The 18,626-nt window shown below is 41.8% G+C and overlaps 1 protein-coding gene and 1 non-coding gene across 3 annotated transcripts in view; one reads left to right on the top strand and one right to left on the bottom strand.

Annotated features, from left to right (window-relative positions):
- Positions 1–582: 582 nt before the first annotated feature.
- LOC127205455 (small nucleolar RNA SNORA70) lies at positions 583–716 on the bottom strand. The gene has a single exon (XR_007832662.1). It is a non-coding gene; the product is annotated as a small nucleolar RNA SNORA70 (small nucleolar RNA).
- A 5,307-nt stretch (positions 717–6,023) lies between these two features.
- The window catches only part of Epm2a (EPM2A glucan phosphatase, laforin), a 113,573-nt gene continuing 100,970 nt past the window's right edge, over positions 6,024–18,626 (top strand). For both annotated transcript variants that reach the window (XM_051164574.1, XM_051164573.1), the window contains exon 1: positions 6,024–6,339. In XM_051164574.1, the coding sequence (XP_051020531.1) occupies positions 6,024–6,339 (316 nt within the window). The remainder of the gene's footprint in view (positions 6,340–18,626) is intronic.

Below are 18,626 nucleotides of genomic sequence, written 5' to 3'. Positions count from 1 at the left end.
CTTCTTCTGGCTTTCATGGATCACCTGCAGGCACATGGGCATATGCATATCAATACGCACAGTAAAGATTTCCAAAATGAATGGTTTCAAAGCTTACCTTCTGCCTGGACCCAGTCGGCTTCATGTCTAAAACACATTTCCCTACCTCTAGATCTCATGTGATAGTTTTTGTTTGTTTTGCTTTGTTTCTTGGATAGTATAGCCTGTAAGGTATGGGATTCAGCACCCAGGAAGCCCTCAGGAGCATAGGGCCCACTGTTTGCCAGGAGACCATGATTGGGGATATATTTGATCCGAAAGCCACCAGGGACGAGCCACTTCTCAGTTACCACATATTCAGATCCACCCACTTTAAACTTAGTGGGGGATCATTCACTTCTTTGAGATGTGGATCTTTTGGTTTCCAAGGACCTTGACCATGGCTCTGCGTAGGCTTTCCATCACATGTTTCTTATTCTACAGCCTGGAGTGAAAGGACATGATGGCATGGCCAATGTGAGTCCTGGCCAGGTGCTACACACCTGTGTGAAGCCTAGATTTGGGAAAGCATAGCGAATATTAGACATGTGAATATCCACCAGAAACTGTCTCCACAGAGCCTCTTGGAGCCCATATAAGCATCGGACCACACACACTACTCCCAGAGACTTGTTTGCAGCCATTACTCTCCAGGCCCCCAGTGAGGAAAGGAACCTGGTTAGCTAAACTTAAAATACTTTTATTCAGTGAATGTGGTGGTGAATGCCCTTAGTCCCCACACTCAGAAGGCAGAGTTTGAAGCCAGCCTGGTCTATATAGGAATTCCAGACCATGTTTCAAAAAAATAGGACAAAAATTTCATGTTTATATCTTTTTAAAAAAAAAAAAAAACCTATCTTCTATCTATCTAAAAAAAAATACCTATCTTCTATCTATCTATCTATCTATCTATCTATCTATCTATCTATCTATCATCTATTTGTTCATTTACTTTACATCCTGATCGTAGCCCCCTTCCTTATCTCCTCCATGTCCCACCTTCCCTTCCTCTTCCTCCTATCCCCCCTCCATACTCTTTACAAAAGGAGACCCCCCCATACCAATACATTCCCTGAGCACACCAAGTTGCATCAAGACTGAGCACATCCTCTTCCCCTGTGACTTGGTGAAGCAGCCCCTCCAGGAAGAAGTGATCAAAGAGAAAGCGGGCAACAGGGTCCATGTCAGAGACAACCCTGCTCCCCTTATTAGGGGACCCACATGAAGACAGAGGTGCCTATTGGCTACGTCTATGTAGAGGACCTAGGTACAGTCCATGCCTGGTCTTTGGTTGGTGCTTCAGTCTCTACTAGTCCCTCTAGGCCCTGGTTAATTGGCTCTGTTGATCTTCTTGTGGAGCTCCTGTCTCCTCCCTTCTATCCTTCCCTCCACTCTTTGACAAGTGCTCAGCCTAGTGTTTGGCTGTGAGTCTCAGCATCTGTTTCTACCTGCTGCTGGGTGTAGCCTCTCAGGAGACTGCTCTGTAGAAGAGTGTCCTTAATAGTGTCAGGGGTTGCCTCTCTCCCATGGGGTGGGTATCAGGTTGGGTCAGGCATTAGTCGGGCATTCCCTCAATCTCTGCTTATGCTTATTCTTATTATAACACACATACAATGATGAGGAAAATAGAGTTAATCATAGAAAGCTCAAATTGTTAAAAATAGTTTTTGCCAGGTTTACCCCCACCCATGCTGTCTACTACTCATAAAACAAAACAAACCAAAACCAAAACAACAACAACAACAACACCTTTTTTCTCTTTCACCAACCTCATCCTTTTTTCTCTAAATCTTTTCAAGTGCCCATGAGAACATCTCTTCCAGCTACCACTCAGTGGTTTTTAAAGAAGGCATTAGGCATCTGTCATTCAACTTACCACAGGTTTAGGATCTTTTTTATACCAAAAGGAAGCCTTAAACTTCAAGGTCTAATCACCTCGGCCCTCACTATCTCCTGGCAGAGTCCATCTAGATCACTGCCCTAGCAGAGGCCTTGTTGAGTAGGGGTTCTCAGTCGAGGGAGGAGGTGTGATTTTACGATGACGACCGTGATAACATGGGCAGGCAAAGGGTGGCATTATGCTCTTTGAAATGGTATATATTCCACTATAATTGTATAGTTGAGATCTTTTTGTTTTTAACTATGTGTACACATGTGTGCCTGTGTGACGGTATGTGCAGGTGAATGCAGCTGTCTGAAGAGGCCAGTTGAATCATCTAGAGCTGAGGTTATAGGCAACGGTGAGCTGCCAGTCATGGGTGAGGCTTGGAACTGAACTCCAGTCCTCACGAGCAATAAATATATGCTCTTAACTGACAAATCATCTCTCCAGCCCCTTGGGGATAGCCTTCAAACTAACATTTTATAATATAAATGAGGAAAAAAAATAATAATATAAATGAGGATAGGGAATATGGTATAAATAAGGAAAAAGAAATGTGACCCCCGGAAAGGCAATGATAAACGGAGGAAGGAAGGCTTCTGTGATGTGGTGAACAGACAGTGGAGTCACCAGAAAAATGCTATTGAGAAAAACATCACTATAGCTTATATTCTTCTGTTCTTCCACATTTCCAGGGGTGTTTTGAATAGCCTAGCCCTCTGTTTCCAATTCAGAAAACAAGAAAGCTACGATTGACCAGCACGCACTTCCAAGCTCTATTAAAATGTTCTCTGCGTTCTCCTCTGTAAGGCACAAAATTAGGAGAGTGTATATGCCATATTTAACTTTCAGATGCATTCTCTGAAGTATTAAGTTGATACTTAAACTGGCCCAGAGCTACTCGAACATGTGACTTCTATCCGTGAGCACACATCTACATACAGAGCACCATAAGGAAGATTTACAGCTCCCTGGCCGGTGAAGGACAGAATCAGAAATGTAAATCACGACAGCAGCAAGCAATGGCTTCCCAGGGCGACTGTGAAAGAACGCACGTTAGACTTGGACCCTGCAACTCTTAGGCTGGAATTTATTACCTGATCTCTAAGAAATATTATAGCTATGCATAAGCTGGCATTACAGAAATGGAATTCGATGACAAAAATTGGATTGGTCTTTTAAAAATATGATTAGCAGAATGATGTTACTCCACTGAGCTCAGCTTTTGCTCTAAATTCAGCATGTCGCTGTAGCATTTAAATCAGACTGCAAATGGATTTAATAAACAACCTCTTTGAATAAGTACCAATATTATTTGAAATGTAAGGGGAAACTTGACAAAGAAAATCCAATAAAGAAAATGATCTGGATGGAATATAGTTTAATCACTAGATGAATGCTCTAGTGAGTGTGTGTGTGTGCGTGTGTGTGTGTGTGTGTGTGCGCACGCGCGCGTATGTGTGTGTGTTTCTGGGGTAAACATAGCAAATACACAAACCAGGTGTGGTAGTCAAGCCTGCAACCCCAGAGCTTGGGGGACTTGGGTAGAAGGATCAGGGATTTAAGGGCAATTAGGGCATGTAATGAGTTTGAGACCAGTCTGGGCTATATGAGATGCCCATATACAGGTGTATAACAGTATAAAACCTTAGTTTCCTATGATTTAAAAATCAAACCCTCTCTATGTATTAAATACTTAAGTTTGTACAGACTCATTGGTAACTCTCAACCATCATCAGGGGTTCATCTATCATTCTGAGGAATTAAATTAGTAATAAGGAACTAGGAGACATTCAGTTTTTATTAGAACATGGAAGAGAATAATACTTGAATGTTCTTGGAGAGCTAGTGAGATAAAAGTGCTTACTGCTAAGCTTGACGACCCGACTTCAATCCTTAGGGCCCACACGGTGGAAGAAGAGAGCTGACTCCTGAGAACTGTGCTGTAGTCACACACACACACACACACACACACACACACACACACACACACACACACACGGGAGGGAGATTTACATACATTTCATATAAAATTTTCTACCAAATATATGCCTGTGTCTACATATTTAACTGTTAGAAAAGTGGATGCCGTTTCGCACGTGACTTTTTTGTTTGCTTCTTGAGGACAGACCCCTTCTGTACCCCAGTTTCCTTGCATCTGAAAATGGGCATAGCACTGTAGTTGCCTCATAGTACTGTTGTGAGACAGTCAAATGGGACTGTCTAAGAAGAAAAGCTGCGGCTCGTCCTAAGTTCTCAGGGGCTGTTACTATGGTTGATGTAGCCAAGTGATTGACAGTCAGATTTGATTGAGGCCTGGGCATATGTTGCATTATTCATAATTTGGTATTGTGTTTTCCACTTGCACTTCACCTATCACACAATATAACCATGAAATTTTCACCATATTTAGATCCATACAGTAAATAAACAATCACACACTTTGTTTCGTGGTTGAGAAGTGATCTTCTTCCAATGGTTAAAACATTTAGTAAAGCATCGTAAAGACAATGAAAAAGAAGGAAAAGTAAAAAGTCCTTTTAACCAACATACTGTTTTCTCTTTCTAACATTATTTCACTTATGAGGGGGCAGGGCTGGCAGGAAGAATTCCAGTGAAATGCAGGCAGCACTACACAGCGAGAAAGCCAAAGAGCTGGAGGCAGCTTCCTGCAGAAACAAGCGTCACTGAAGTCTGAATTCCAAAATAGAAAAGTTCTCCCCTGTACCTGGCCAAGTGACTATTATCTTCCTAAAATTACTCCAAGAATGTTTTGTAACAGAGACTCAAATAAACTGGCCTGCTAGCTCCTTTCAGCTCACTTCTGATTTGTTAGGGAGTCAGCCAAGTTTAACCAGTCTTACTGTCTTCACATTTTCATGTTTATCCTTAATCTCAGCAACCAAGCAAACTCTAAGTGTAATGTCAGTGTTTAGGAGTGACCTATAGTGTTTGTTTACTTTTCTGCAAACTGAATTTTGTGCGTTTTACTTTTTTTTTTCAATTTTAGTCTTACAAAGTTTCTGCATGCATAAAAATTTGATTTTTAAAAAAAAAATTTGATTTTCTCCTTCACTGGCTTCTAAATATTAACAACTATGCTTCTTGTGATTTTAAACTCATTTAGGGGGTGTGTACCAGGTTAAATGTTGGTGAATATATAAAGAATATGAAAGTAATACTACAAAACAATTAAGAACAAAGAATGTAAACAGAGCATTTCTTTTTCCATATCAATAACAAGTTGAAGTGTTGCCCTCCTCTCCTCCTGACAAGATGTAGCTTTTTTTTTTTTTTTTTTTTGTCAAATGACAAAGCTGATTTTTGTCCCAAGGATGTTTTATGGTTAAAAAAAAAAAAAAAAAAAAAGGTGCTAATATTTACAAGAAAATTTTACACAGCAGGTTTTTATCACACACACACGTAGCTGGGCTTTGGTGATATAGGTTTGCAATCCTGGGAGGAGTAGGAGGATCTCAAAAGTTTGAGGCCAGTCTGGTCTCCACAGAGAGACCTTGTTTCTAAACGTACACATTTGTCACCTCACAATTAAGGCTTTACTTTATTTTAATATTGAGATCATTTTCCATGTGGTAAAACCCGGAGCGGTTTTTTCCCCCTTCTCTCTGTAGTCTCCCTAGGCAGAGGAAAGTAACTCTGTGTGTTTGATGCACTCTTGGTTTTCCGTTAGGAGTGGAGGGTCTCTAAAATCCATTATCCATATGCATTGTTCCCACTTTATAATCAGAGGACCACTGACTCTAAATCTTGGGTTGTCTGGGAGTTACAGATAAGTCCTGGATTGTGCCAACTTAACCAGGGGTGGATGTTCAGCCTAGATGCTGGTTCCTTCTTGACTTAGTAAAGGTAATTTCAGATCTCTGGCAAGACGACTGGACAACGTCCGGGTGTCATTTTCCTCTCTCCTAGCCCCGCTTTGGGTCCCAGCCTCCCGCAGGTCCCCAGTGCCCGCTTCTCGCGGCCGCAGGTCCGGGACGCACGGGAACCTAAACCCGCGGCCGCGTGACCCGGCCACAAACGCGCGGCGCGGCACGTGTCCGCGCAACCCGGGGTTCGCGCCGCCGCCGCCGTTCGCCAGGTTCCCAGGACCCGGGCCACCGCCATGCTGTTCCGCTTCGGCGTGGTGGTGCCGCCCGCGGTGGCCGGCGCGCGGCCCGAGCTGCTGCTCGCCGGGTCGCGGCCGGAGCTGGGGCGCTGGGAGCCGCGCGGCGCCGTGCGTCTCAGGCCCGCGGGCACGGCGGCGGGGGTGGCCGCGCTGGCGCTGCAGGAGCCCAGCCTGTGGCTCGCTGAGGTGGAGCTGGCGCCCGACGAGGCGGCGGCCGGCGGGGCGGAGCCGGGCCGGGAGGACGCCGGCCGCGTGGACACGTTCTGGTACAAGTTCCTGCTGCGGGAGCCCGGAGGCGAGCTGCGCTGGGAAGGTACTGCGCACCCGGGCCCGCGTCCCGCAGCTCCCCGGTCTTGGGGCGCGCTCCCACAGCTCTCTGTGCACTCCGGCTTTGTCCTTGGGGCGCGCTCCCGCAAACAAGCTGTGCACTCGGGCCGTAGCTGTGGGGCGCGCACCTGCAGCACGCGCGCTCCCGCATCTCCCCATGCAACCCGCACACACCCTACTGTTGGCCGCCGTTCATCCACCCCCACTCTGATCTCATCACCCCGCTGCACCGCGTTCCAGCTAGCTGTCCTTGGCTCTCCAGCCTCCGCCTCGCCCCAGATCTCTAACCTACTCAAAAGTCGACAATCCTAGACTACGAAGGGCCGCTTACTGTAGGGAATTTTCCCTTACATTTTTGAGATGGAACCAGTGGGAAATAGCAAGCTCCTCCCCTGAAGTAAGCTCACCCAGATACAAGACAATCCAGATGTGACCTGGTTTCTTAAACTACATAAAGAGTAATACTGCTTGTAAAGAAATAATAAGAAAAATACACAGCCAGGTGTGATGGCACAGATCTGTAATCTCTGTGCTTTGGGAGGCCCAGGCAGGAGGATTGCCAGGCCTAAGCTGCAGAGTGAGACCTTGTTTAACAAAAACATAATAATAATAAAAATATATGAGTGAAAACAGCATTTTCACCGTGCAACCCTGTAAGCACCCTGCCTGCATGCATACGTATGTGTAACTTTTTAAACAAATATTATACAATCCATAATTTTGAATATATTTATATATTTTTAAACAATGTTATTGTTTAAAATAAGCTCAGGCTTATTGCATATGGGTGTGTTTTACTGTTCCCTGTTTTTCAAATTCATGGATTGGAATCCAGATGTAGAGATTTTGTTTTTACTTTTTTTAATTTAATTTAATTTTTTAATTTATTATTATTATTATTATTATTATTATTATTATTATTATTATTATTTTTTTTTTTTTTTTTTTTTTTTTTTTTTTTTTTTTTTTTAGGCAGGTTTCTCTGTGTAGCCTTGGCTGTCCTGGTGTCCTGGACTAACTTTGTACACCAGGCTGGCCTTGAACTAACAGCGATCCGCCTGCCTCTGCCTCCTGAGAGCTGGCATTAAAGGCATGTGCCGCCACCGCCGGGTTTAGAGCTTTTGGGAACTTTTGGGAGTGTTTCTGATTCAGAGAAGCCAAAATGTAGACACTTTACATTTCAGTAAGGAATGTCCTGAAAAAGAGGTACCAGCGTGATCGTTCACAACACTGGGTGGACTGAGGCAGCCTTTTCTGTGAAGGAAATGGACAGGATGGGGAGTTGAGTGTCTGGCCCGGTGGTTGCCTGCATCCCATTGAAGGAATGCTTCTTGAGAAGTTCATATGGCCAGAAGAACAGGCCATTGGCCGCGGTTGTGGAAACTGGCATATGTTTTACCTTTGCTGTGCCTTTTGGTCACTCCTGGGTTTGATGGTCAGCTAGCATCACCGTCTCTCATTATGCCAGATGTGAGAAGTGCCTGCCTCGGTCGGCTTCACCTTCCTTTACGGTGCCTTTATATTAATGTTACTGTGGACTTCTCCACCATAAGATAACATCAGATAACTTTAATGACAGTGTAAGGTATACAAGAGCTTTCATTTCCAGGTCCTCTCCTTTATTAGCTTTGCTGACATACCCAAGGCACTAAATAATTTGCTTGGGATTTTTATTTTTTAATGCATGCACTTCAACTTGTTTGCTTTTAATCTCTCTAATAGCTACCATATACATTATGTATAATTTGTAAAATTAGTATCTATTGACACCTGCTGGAAATGCACAAAATTAGCAATGGCACACTATAAAATATGAGGAATCTGGTCTGTGCTCATTACTCCTTTCTTCCCTGCTGATTTATGTATCCTCATCTTAAATTATAGAGATGGTATTAACTTTTGTTTCTGCAGCATCCATCATTACCCTATTAAAGAAATTTGTTCTTTCAAAGGTTTCTAAAAATAATGCACACACCGCGTCCCTTTCTCTACTCTGTTTGTTTCTACATAAAGATGCACATGCTCGCGTTCTCTCGCCGTGACCAGTGCCTTCTTGAGGATGGGTAGGTTGGTTCTGAGGACTGGAAATTAACAAGGAGATGCTGGGTTTAAGAGCAAGGCTCACTATGCTGCTGCTGAAAGGGTTAAACTGCCTTACCCAGGAATATGGTGTATTGGGCAGACTGAAGTAAAGTAATATGCATGTATTAAGTGGTAAGTAGGGTTGACAGGATGGCTCTCGTACTGCAGCCTAGGCTAGGGTGGAGCTGGAGGCAGTCACTCCTTGAACCTCCAGAGGGCTTAGATGACATTTACTATTGTCATTACAAGCCAAGTAGTGCTCTCAGACTCAAACAAACAAACAAACAACAACAAAAACTGGATGCTGAGAATGGCTGCACACTCTAATCCCAGCACCCAGGAGGCAGAGGCAGGTGGATCTCTGAAACTAGCCTGATGTACAAAGTGAGTTCCAGGACTCTGTCTCAAAAACACCATAATAAGTAAATAAATAAACAAAGATAGAAGTAATTTTTTTTTTTTTTAAGGAACATGAATTCTGGGTGGGTACAGTCCCCTTTTTTCACTGTAATGCCAACGTTGCTCAAATTTGTTGCCCTTCATATTTAGACTGCACAGTAGGCCCTCCGTATTTCTGGCTTAGCCACAGGGTTTGATGAACATGTTTTTGCTAACACCTCTCCCTGCTGACTGGGGTTCCTGTTGCAGCTTTCACTAATGTCAGGCTTCTTGAGCACAGCCACCCGTGGAGACTGTAACAAGCACTCACCCACCTTGTTTCAGATTTAGATTACACACCAAACTCAGTCCATTTTTGGTGTGTGTGTGTGTGTGTGCATACACACACACTCAGGTGGCCTGTTTTGCCTTCCTTTGAAGCTTTAAATTTTTAAAATATATTATTGTGCCAGGATATGTCTTGCTGTGTTTTGTTGCTGGACACTTAATTGTTTCCCTTAATTCCAAGAATTATTTTTTTCAACTCTGGGAACTATTGCTTTGATCACTTTCTTCTCCTCTCTGTTTTGTCATTTCCCCCCCTCTGAAAGGTGATAGCCATGTATTATAGGAGGACTTTCAGACCTGGCAGCAGTATAAATAATGACACAGAGGCTCTTTTGCATTTTAAAGCTTAGGCCTTCTGGCTAGGGCAGACTCCCAGCCAACTTTCTGTTTTAACCTGAGTAATCCTGCACCATGTCCCACCACATGGCTAGCTCTACCAATCTTCTCACTGGTTGGGTCTGTCCACCTATGTGTCCATTGGCAAATCTCTGTGCCTCTTTTCTTCTCCCAGCATGCTTCTCTTTCGTGGAAGTTTCACCATTTCCTATCTGGCTATTGGCCATCAGCTCTTTATTACAACCGATAAGCAAGTGATGAAGGATGAATATTGACAGAACATATGACCAGTGATGGGCCACGGAAACAACAGTACCAAGACCTGGCCAATGCTTAGCTCTCTGCTGGTTTAGCAATCAACAGTTGAATATACAGAGACACACCTTCACACAGTGTACCCCAACATCTCCCCCTTTTAGTCCAATAAATAGCTTTTATTCTAGCATCAACAAACTGTATACAATAAGTGTAATTATGAGAACTATCAGGTAAGAATTATATTCACAATGTCCAGTCCATTTGCATTTGGCAACCTTGGAAAAAGTGGAAACTTCCACTATCTATGTTATCTTGGTGAGTTCAAAGTTCTGTACCTAAATCATTTTCTATCATTATTCAAATTTTCACATAAACTTCTTAAACCCTAAAATACTTTCTTAGATCCTAAAAAACTTAAGCTTTCATGTCTTTAATCTTTGTAAACTCTCTATCTCTTTTGTGAGTTTAAATTCTTTTGTTTGTTTGTTTTTTTGTTTTTTGAGACAGGGTTTCTCTGTGTAGTCTTGGCTGTCATAGACTCACTCTATAGACCAGGCTGGCCTCAAACTCACAGCGATCCACCTGCCTCTGCCTCTTGAGTGCTGGGATTAAAGGCACGCACCATTTAATAACAAGAAAAACTGTAAGACTATAACTGTCTAGTCTTGAATCCCATCAGAGACCTGAGAAGGATAAATTCTATCTGAGTAAAATGGAAGTGCAGAGCAAGCAGCTTCCAAATCTATAAAAATGACAAGGACCAATGGCTACCTGGTCAGTCCCCCAAGGTTCCTCTGTATCAGTGAGGCATCCATCTTTGACCACCAGGCCCAGATCTGACAGACTTTTCTGTGAAGCAGTAATTTTGAAGGACTGTCCTATATTGTCTCATCAAAGTTGGGCAATCAACTTCCTAGTGCCCTGCTTGTCCACACTTTTGACAGCTTGCTGTCAGCAGTGTTTGGCCCTGTGACTAACTTTGCTATGTTTGAAGCAAGCTCCATTTGGAGGTTCTTTGGTGCTCATCTTCTTAAGAATAGAATAGCATGCTGCAAGGAGCTGATGTGTCTCTCTGTCAGAAAATTTATTATTATTACTATTACTATTATTATTATTATTATTATTATTATTATTATTATTATTATTACATCTACAGATCTCTGAGGTGTTTGAGGACCACTTATCTATCTCAGTATACAAGGAAGAACTCAATTTGTTTTGTTTTGTTTTCTTTTTAATAAATTGAGGTCACTCGCTTTTGGTGTATTTGTTGTTAATTCCTCCCCCAAAACATCACTGCAAGCTCTTTATTGACTATCTATGTAGGCATAAGGTTATTGTGTAGTTTAAATACTGATTTTCTTTCTAAATGTTGTATAAACTCTGCTCCCCAATTGTCCCTCTATTATGCCAATAAAACAGTTTACAGCCAATTGATGAGCTTGGGAGAGACTAGGGGTGGACTTCTGGCAGCCAGATGAGGGGGAGTTAGGAGAGGAGGGGCCACAGGAGAGGTCCGAGGAAGAGGAAGGAGCTGGAGCTGAGGAAATGCTACATAAGTGCACATATCGCTGGAATGTTTGCTGGGAGTAAGACAAAATAACATAAAGGGTTAAGAACAGGCTTAAGCTCCTCAGATTGTGCTGTGAAGCCTTGTTCTATAAACTAGTCTCAATTGTTTGTGTGATAGGTGGGTTAAGAAACAAGCTAAGAGAAACAAACAGATTTACAAAAATAATTTCAACAACATAATGAGGAAGTTTCACCATTAATATGAGACACTGCAATCTCTGCTAGTTCTGTTTCTGCTGATTGATGAAGTCTTATTCTTCCTATCACAATCAATTCAGAAAGTTTTTCTATACAGGTTTTTAATTTTTCACTCTGTTTTTGTCCTAAAAATATCCTTTCTAAGATATTATCTTCTCTCTGCATGAGAATTCTTGTGGGAGAATCAGTAGAAAGCAAAATAACTAAAATGCAGTCCAGCTTTGGATCCAAACAATCTGCATGTTCGTGCTATAATCTCTTTTCTATGAGAGCCAATTCTTTCTCCCCTTCAGCTGGTAATTTTATTAGTCTATTTAAGTTAGAATCACCTTGTGAGGTTGAAATAAATTACTTAGCTCTTCAGTAGTTAATCCAATTATGGATCATAGCCAATTAATATCTCTCAGTAAATTTTGAAAATCATTAAAAGCTTGTAATTAGTACCTTCTGACCTTTACCTTTTGTGAATGAATTTTTGTAACCCTATTTTAGATCCCAGATAATTAATAGAGTCTCCTTTTTCTATTTTTTTTTTCAGGAGGAATTTGTAGTCCTTCAACAAGGCAAAATTCTTTTTACTTCATCAAATATTTTTCCTAAAGCATCTTGATTTGGTCCAGCCAGCAAGGTGTCATCTATATAATGATAAATTATAGATTGACGAAACTGTTCACAAGTTACTTCTAATGGCTGTAGTACAAAATATTGACACAAGATGGAACTGTTTAGCATTCCTTGTGCCAAGACCCTCCATTGTTACCTCTTACTGGTTTTTCATTGTTAAATGTGGGCGCAGCAAAAGCAAATCTTTCCTCTATATTCTTCTTAAGGGTTTTTTTTTTGGGGGGGGGGGGGAAAGCAAATTTTAAAATTAATCACTATATTTGGCCATGCCTTAGGTAACAAAGAAGTTAAAGTGATTCAAGGGTGTAAAGAATCCATAGGCTGAACTATTTTATTGATATCTCTCAGATCTATCAGCATCCTCCATTTTTTGTATTTAGTTTTAATGATAGATATAAGAGAATTCCAAGGGCTGGTAGATTCTTCTATATGCTGAACCTTCAGCTTCTCTTGGGCTAGCTGTTCTAGTGCGTGCCATTTTTTTCAATTTAAAGGGCATTTCTCTACCCAAACAGCCTGTCAGTTAACCATTTTAATGGTAGGGCAGTTGGTACTCTATCAGCAGTGGTCCTTCTTGTAAATTTGGAGAGTCAGCTTCTGTTGTGCTGCACCTATGGACAGCCTGGACAGCCGGTAACTGGTTTTGATAACATTTTAAAATACCTTATCAAGATGATCTCCTATTTTACAGCTTGTCCTAGACTTTGTTTTACCTGAGACAATGTCACATTCCCTAAGAGCTGCATAGGTACCTTCTTAAGTGGCCAAGCTGGATTCCAGGAATCTTGTGAAATTACTGTTACATCTGCGCTGGTATCCACAAGGCCTTCAATCTCAATTCCATCTAATTGTAATTTCAACTTCACTCTCTTATCATTTATAGCAGTTTGCCAAAATATCTGTTTTATGGTGTCTTCAGAATCTTTTGTTTTATCTATAGGAGCTGCTTTATCTCTGTCAAATGAAGTTAAGTTTTGAGTAGCACTGTTCATCCTATCAGGCTTTAAATTTTTTAGTCCCTCTCTAGAACAGTTTTCTCCTTGGTCAACAGGGAACAAATGGCTCATGTGTATTTTGTTGGGCCCTGATCAAAGGCCCTTAGGCAGTTTTCCAACAGTAAAAAAAATGGATGTAATATCTCTGGATGATCTACATCCATAAGCGCTGTGCCTGTTTCTTCCACCTGTTTTGACTTTCCCAGGAAGCCTCCTTCCTGGATTATCATTAGAGAAAAATTCATCCTAAGGAATTGTTGGTCTACAATGCTTTAGGAAATGACCTGGGCTTTCATAACCACAGCACTGGACATTCTGAGCTCTTAGACTTTTGGCAACTGTCTGTCCAGCCACAACTGAATCGTAAGCATTAGATCCAATATCCATAGTAGTTTTAATCCATTCATATATAGGTGCAGACCTGGGCCTTAAAAGTCTAATCACCTTTTTGCATTCAACATTATCAAAAGGTAAAGATTCAATTAAAATTTCTGTAGCATCTGCATCTGATACTGCTTTATTTAGAGCTGAAGTTAACCTTTGTAAAAAGTCTGAACCCTGGGTTTTCTTTGCAAATGACTCAGATAATTTCCTCTGCTACTCAAACTTGTTTCAAGCATTTAAAGCTACTGTACAACATTGTTCTAAGATGCCATCATTAAAGATAATCTGCATTCTCAATTGCATATTAGCCTTTACCTAGCAACTGGTCCTTGATAACATCAGTATCTCTAGTCATATTTTGCTGCTCCATAATTGAAGCCTTATCTTTCTACCATGTCAGCCGTTGTAGTTGAGGACCAGGCTCTGAGATGGCAGACATCAAATCTATCCCATCTTTTGGAATTATATAATTTTGCATGGCCCAGTTATTAAGTATTGTTTACCTACTTTGAAAGCATGCCATACAACGTTATTGCTTTTTAAAATCTCTTTAAGTCTAGTTCCTCTATGGGCTGCCACCCAAATTATTCATGACTTTGTGGATTTCTCTCATCTGGAGCTACTTCTATTACTGTAACTGGAAAAATCATTGGGCTTTGTAATGGGCCTGGCCTGCCATCTTGCAATCTTGTTATAAGGTGGCACCATAAGCTCCAGACTCTTCTGAAAATTCTTTATTCTGATGTAAAGGACCCTCTAACCTCTGCTCTATCACTTTTAATCTAGCACTCCATTCCTCAGTCCTCTCCTTATCTTTATTTTGCTCTTGTAAAAAGAGAATATAGAAAACTGTAATCATAACCAAACAAATTATAATTATTTCCAGGCTGATAGTCAAAACAAGACTATATAGGGTCCAAGTGCATTCTGCCATAGTATTTTTCATATCTAAACAGTATTTTCTTTTTAGTCCTACTCTCTTCCTCCTTCAGATGTTTTACTTTCTTATTTAAACATAATATTTTTTTCTATAATTGTTTATATTCAGTTTCCTTTCTTCAATGTCTATACACATTTACAGAACACCTTTACTTATTTCTTTTTCTCCTTCAGAGACTTCATTTTATTATATTTAAACTCAGTATTTCTTTCTATGACTGTCTTATGTTCAGTGTCTTTCATTTCTTTTCCAGTGTCTGTGGACTTACAGAACATTTCTACATATTTCTCTTTTACTGCTTTCAAACTTTTATACATATTTCTGTACTCAAGTTTCTATAAACCATTTCTTCTGGGAAGTGCACATTTCAAGCATACATTGCTGGCTCAGTAGTTTTCTGCTTTTGCTCCCTGTCTCACGGGCGCATATTGTGGCTCCAGGAAGGTGCTCATAGGTAGCAAGGTATACCTGCTGATTGGGCTTGGGGACACAGTGGGCCCAGGTTGGGAACTTCTCTGCCCTCTGTGCCTATGGCTGGCCACTACAGTAGGGTTGGTGGAGCCACACTGCATTGCGCTGTTTCTTCCATTATTGCCACCTACCACTTGCCAGCTCAGGTGGCCAGCTATCTCTCAGCCACTACACTCACAAATCACAGAGCATTGTGAAGTTTCAGTGAAACCATCTGGCAAGTACCACTTCTGTGCCTAAGTACTCTGGTCTGGCTCCTGTGTCAGGAACTTTTGGCCCTAACGCCTGAATCTTATGTCCTAAGCTTGGCATATTTGCCCAATGTTGGGCACCAAATTCTGTGGGACTTTCAGACCCACCAGAAGTAAAAATAAAGACACAAAAGCATTTTAATGTTTTAGAGCGTAGGCCTTTTAGTTAGGGCAGACTCCCAGCCATCTTCCTAGCTTAACTTGACGAATCCTGGCACTGTTCTGCCATGTAGCTAGCTGTACCTCTCTGATCTACCCTGTTGTCTGTTTACTTCCATGCCTACCAGCACAGCTTGGTGCTTCTTTTCCTCTCCCAGCATCCCTCTCTTGGAAATTCTGCTCTCTACTTCCTTCCTTGATATTGACAGTCAGCTCTTTATTACAACTAATAGGCAAGTGAGAAAGGATGAATATTTAAAAAATATAAGACTGGTGACAGGCCAAAGAAATAACAATTCCAAGATCTGGCCAGTATTTAGGTCTCTGTCAAGTTTACCACTCAATAGTTGAAAATGTGTGTGTGTGTGTGTGTGTGTGTGTGTCTTTCTCTCTCTCTCTCTCTCTCTCTCTCTCTCTCTCTCTCTCTCTCTCTCTCTCTCTCTCTCTCTCTCTCACACACACACACACACACACACATATATATATAGTGGTTATGAGCCCACCACTTGGTATCTTAGGAAGTCAACCATTTTATAATTTTGTCAGTCCACTGAAGTTTTAACTTTTGATGATCATTGTTTTTCATTTTTTATTTTATGTGTATGGGTATTTTCCTGGCACATGTATCTGGGTACCAAGTGCGTGCAATGCCTTCCAGGCCAGAAGAGGGCATTAAAGATGTTTTTAATTCACCATGGCCATATAGGTACTTGGAATTGAGCCTCGGATGTCTGGAAGAGCAGCCAGTGGGCTCTTAATCTCAGAGCCATCTCTCTAGCCCCAACCATCATATTTTTAATTGTATAGATTTTTCTGTTATTTTCTGGTGGTTTTTTCAAAGCTTTTTGTTTTTAATAATGGCTATAACTAAGTTAAAAATTCCAAAGGATTTTAAATTTGGCGTTCTGTTGCATTAGTTTAGCCTTATTTATCATCTATTGTTTTCTCCCCTGACGGCTTCATTTATGCTGTAGATTTTCCTCATGTGTCTGGTAATCCTTGGGTGGCTGCTCTCTGGAGAAAGGATATGTAGGTAGCTCTGTTTTTGAGGTTGGTTATGTTTATCCAAATTGTTCTCTGAACAGGTGGGGGTTGGGCTGCAACCATGGTCCAAAGTAGGAGGTTAGAATAGAAGGTGATGGTAAGAGACTTGGAATTTTGTCAAAAGACTCTAGTTCACTGGACCATTGAGTAATTTTACTGATATTTACTGAAAAAATAATCTAGAGATACAAGGAACAAATATTATTTTCAGGAGGTTAGACACAGTGGGCCAAGGAGACACCCTCATCTGCTTTGTAGCCAACTGCTTCTTCTTTCTCCTTCTACCTAGAACCCCTGGCTGAGATCAGAAGTTCAGCCTTCTTCTTTCTCTCTTCTGCTCAGTAATTGGCTGTTCAGTTTTTTATTAACCAATCAGAGATACTTGGGGAGCATTCTTTACACAACACTGATGACACAGGTGATTCCTCAGTACTCACTACAAAGACTATGTGTGGGCTGTAAGCAGATCCTGGTGCACAGAAATCAGCATCTGAATATGCAGTGCACAAGACCCTCCTCCAACTTTCCCATGTGGTGGCAGAATTTTTAAGATCTCTGAGAATTTGCAAATTGAATGTGTCACTTTCTTGCCATTGAGAGTGGTTATTAACGTTATGTTGAAGCCAAACTGTATTAGAATTAAAAATATAATAAGGTGGTGAGGTTTAATGATATCTGTGAGTCCAAGTGGAGAAAGAGACTGAAGGAGATAGTCGAGAGGAGTTGAAGGATCCAGTTTTAAATGAGAAGAATTAGAGGGAGGAGAAGAGATGTCTTTGAGGATAGGGCAGCAGTTAAGAAATTCCAGGATTAGAGCAGAGAAGATAGAGATGATCCAGGAGATGATTTTCTCTACACATCTAAGTGTCAGGGGCAAAATATTACCAGGAGGGCCTGGGGACAGAGATCAGCACAAGAGAGAAAGAGCGAGAGGAGAGAGGAGACAAGGGAGAGCAGAGAGGGGAAAAAAGAGATGGGGTGAATGAGCAGAGGTTAAGTAGCATTGAGCAGACTCTTGATTCACAGGGCATCCCCAAGTGCATTGTGGTTCATCAAGACAATGTCCAGATCGTGAGGGATGGGTGTCCTGACATGATGATGGCCACCCAGAATGTTGTATGGAGACTGCCTGGCAAACCAGTATGACTTTACCGAAAGGGGAACATTTAACAGACAGATCCAAGAAAAGGACACGTACTGGAGTAGGGAAGGGGAGGCAAGTAGGCAGATAGAAGAGAGAAGCAATAGAAGGGACAGACTAAATCTGGAATTGAATATGGTGGATGACAGCAGTCAACAGAGATGAATGAATTTAGGTGCCAAATGTAAGCATGCTCTCTACAGTAGGAGACAGTCACCCAGCTGTGGGAGAAAGAGGGTTTTATACGGTTCCTAAAGGCTTAAGGGCTGGTCCTTCTCCCCCAGAAGATTTTTCCTTTCATGTTAAAATAGTTAAAAATAGAGGCCCTAGCCTAGTCAGGTGTGTGTGTGTGTGTGTGTGTGTGTGTGTGTGTGTGTGTGTGTGCTTGAAGACATCAGACCGGCTTTATGAGTGCCAGATGTTCTTTTGCCTGTGAGGGGTAGGGGAGTGAAAAAGCTCATGATTACCTAATAAACAGAGCCTTCAAGCCACAAGATTTCTGAGCAATGTGTTTAGGCTTCTATTTGGACTAAGCTAGGGTAGCCATTTTAGGGTATTGGTGGTTGTGCTGCCGTCTTAATGCTTGTTTTGTGACCTAACTGTAGGATGTTTGTTACTGAGCACAGTTCCCGTTTTCCTGTCCTGTAGGGCTGTTGGGTGGGGCCTCTGACATCTCAGTGTGCTGATATAGACCTCCACACCTCCCTCACACTAAGACCTTTTTCAGGAAACCTTTCCCTGCTGCATTTACAGCACAATTGTTTCACGGGGGCCATGTCTGCTGGTGTAGAGGAATGCAGGTGTGAAAGTTTTTTCTTCAGTGCTTTTCCAGGCTGGCATGTGCGTATTATTCAGGTCTCCTGTTTACTGTTTGCCTAGCATCTTTTTGGAAGAGGCTTATTTTTATGTGTATGCTCGTGCCTGCATGAGATTATATATACTATGAAGTGTGCACATGCGCATGGAGGCCAGAAGAGGGAGTCGTCTATAGGCTGTTTTGAGCTCCCTGATGTGGGTGCTAGGAACTGAACCTGTGTCCTCTCTAACAGTGGTAAGTGCTCTTAACTGCTGAGCCATCTTTTCAGCCCATTT

The sequence above is a fragment of the Acomys russatus genome, chromosome 21 (assembly GCF_903995435.1).
Source record: "Acomys russatus chromosome 21, mAcoRus1.1, whole genome shotgun sequence".
Classification (NCBI taxonomy): domain Eukaryota; kingdom Metazoa; phylum Chordata; class Mammalia; order Rodentia; family Muridae; genus Acomys; species Acomys russatus.
The sequence above is the reverse complement of the archived record's forward strand: the minus strand, read 5'-3'. Positions and strand labels throughout refer to the sequence as shown.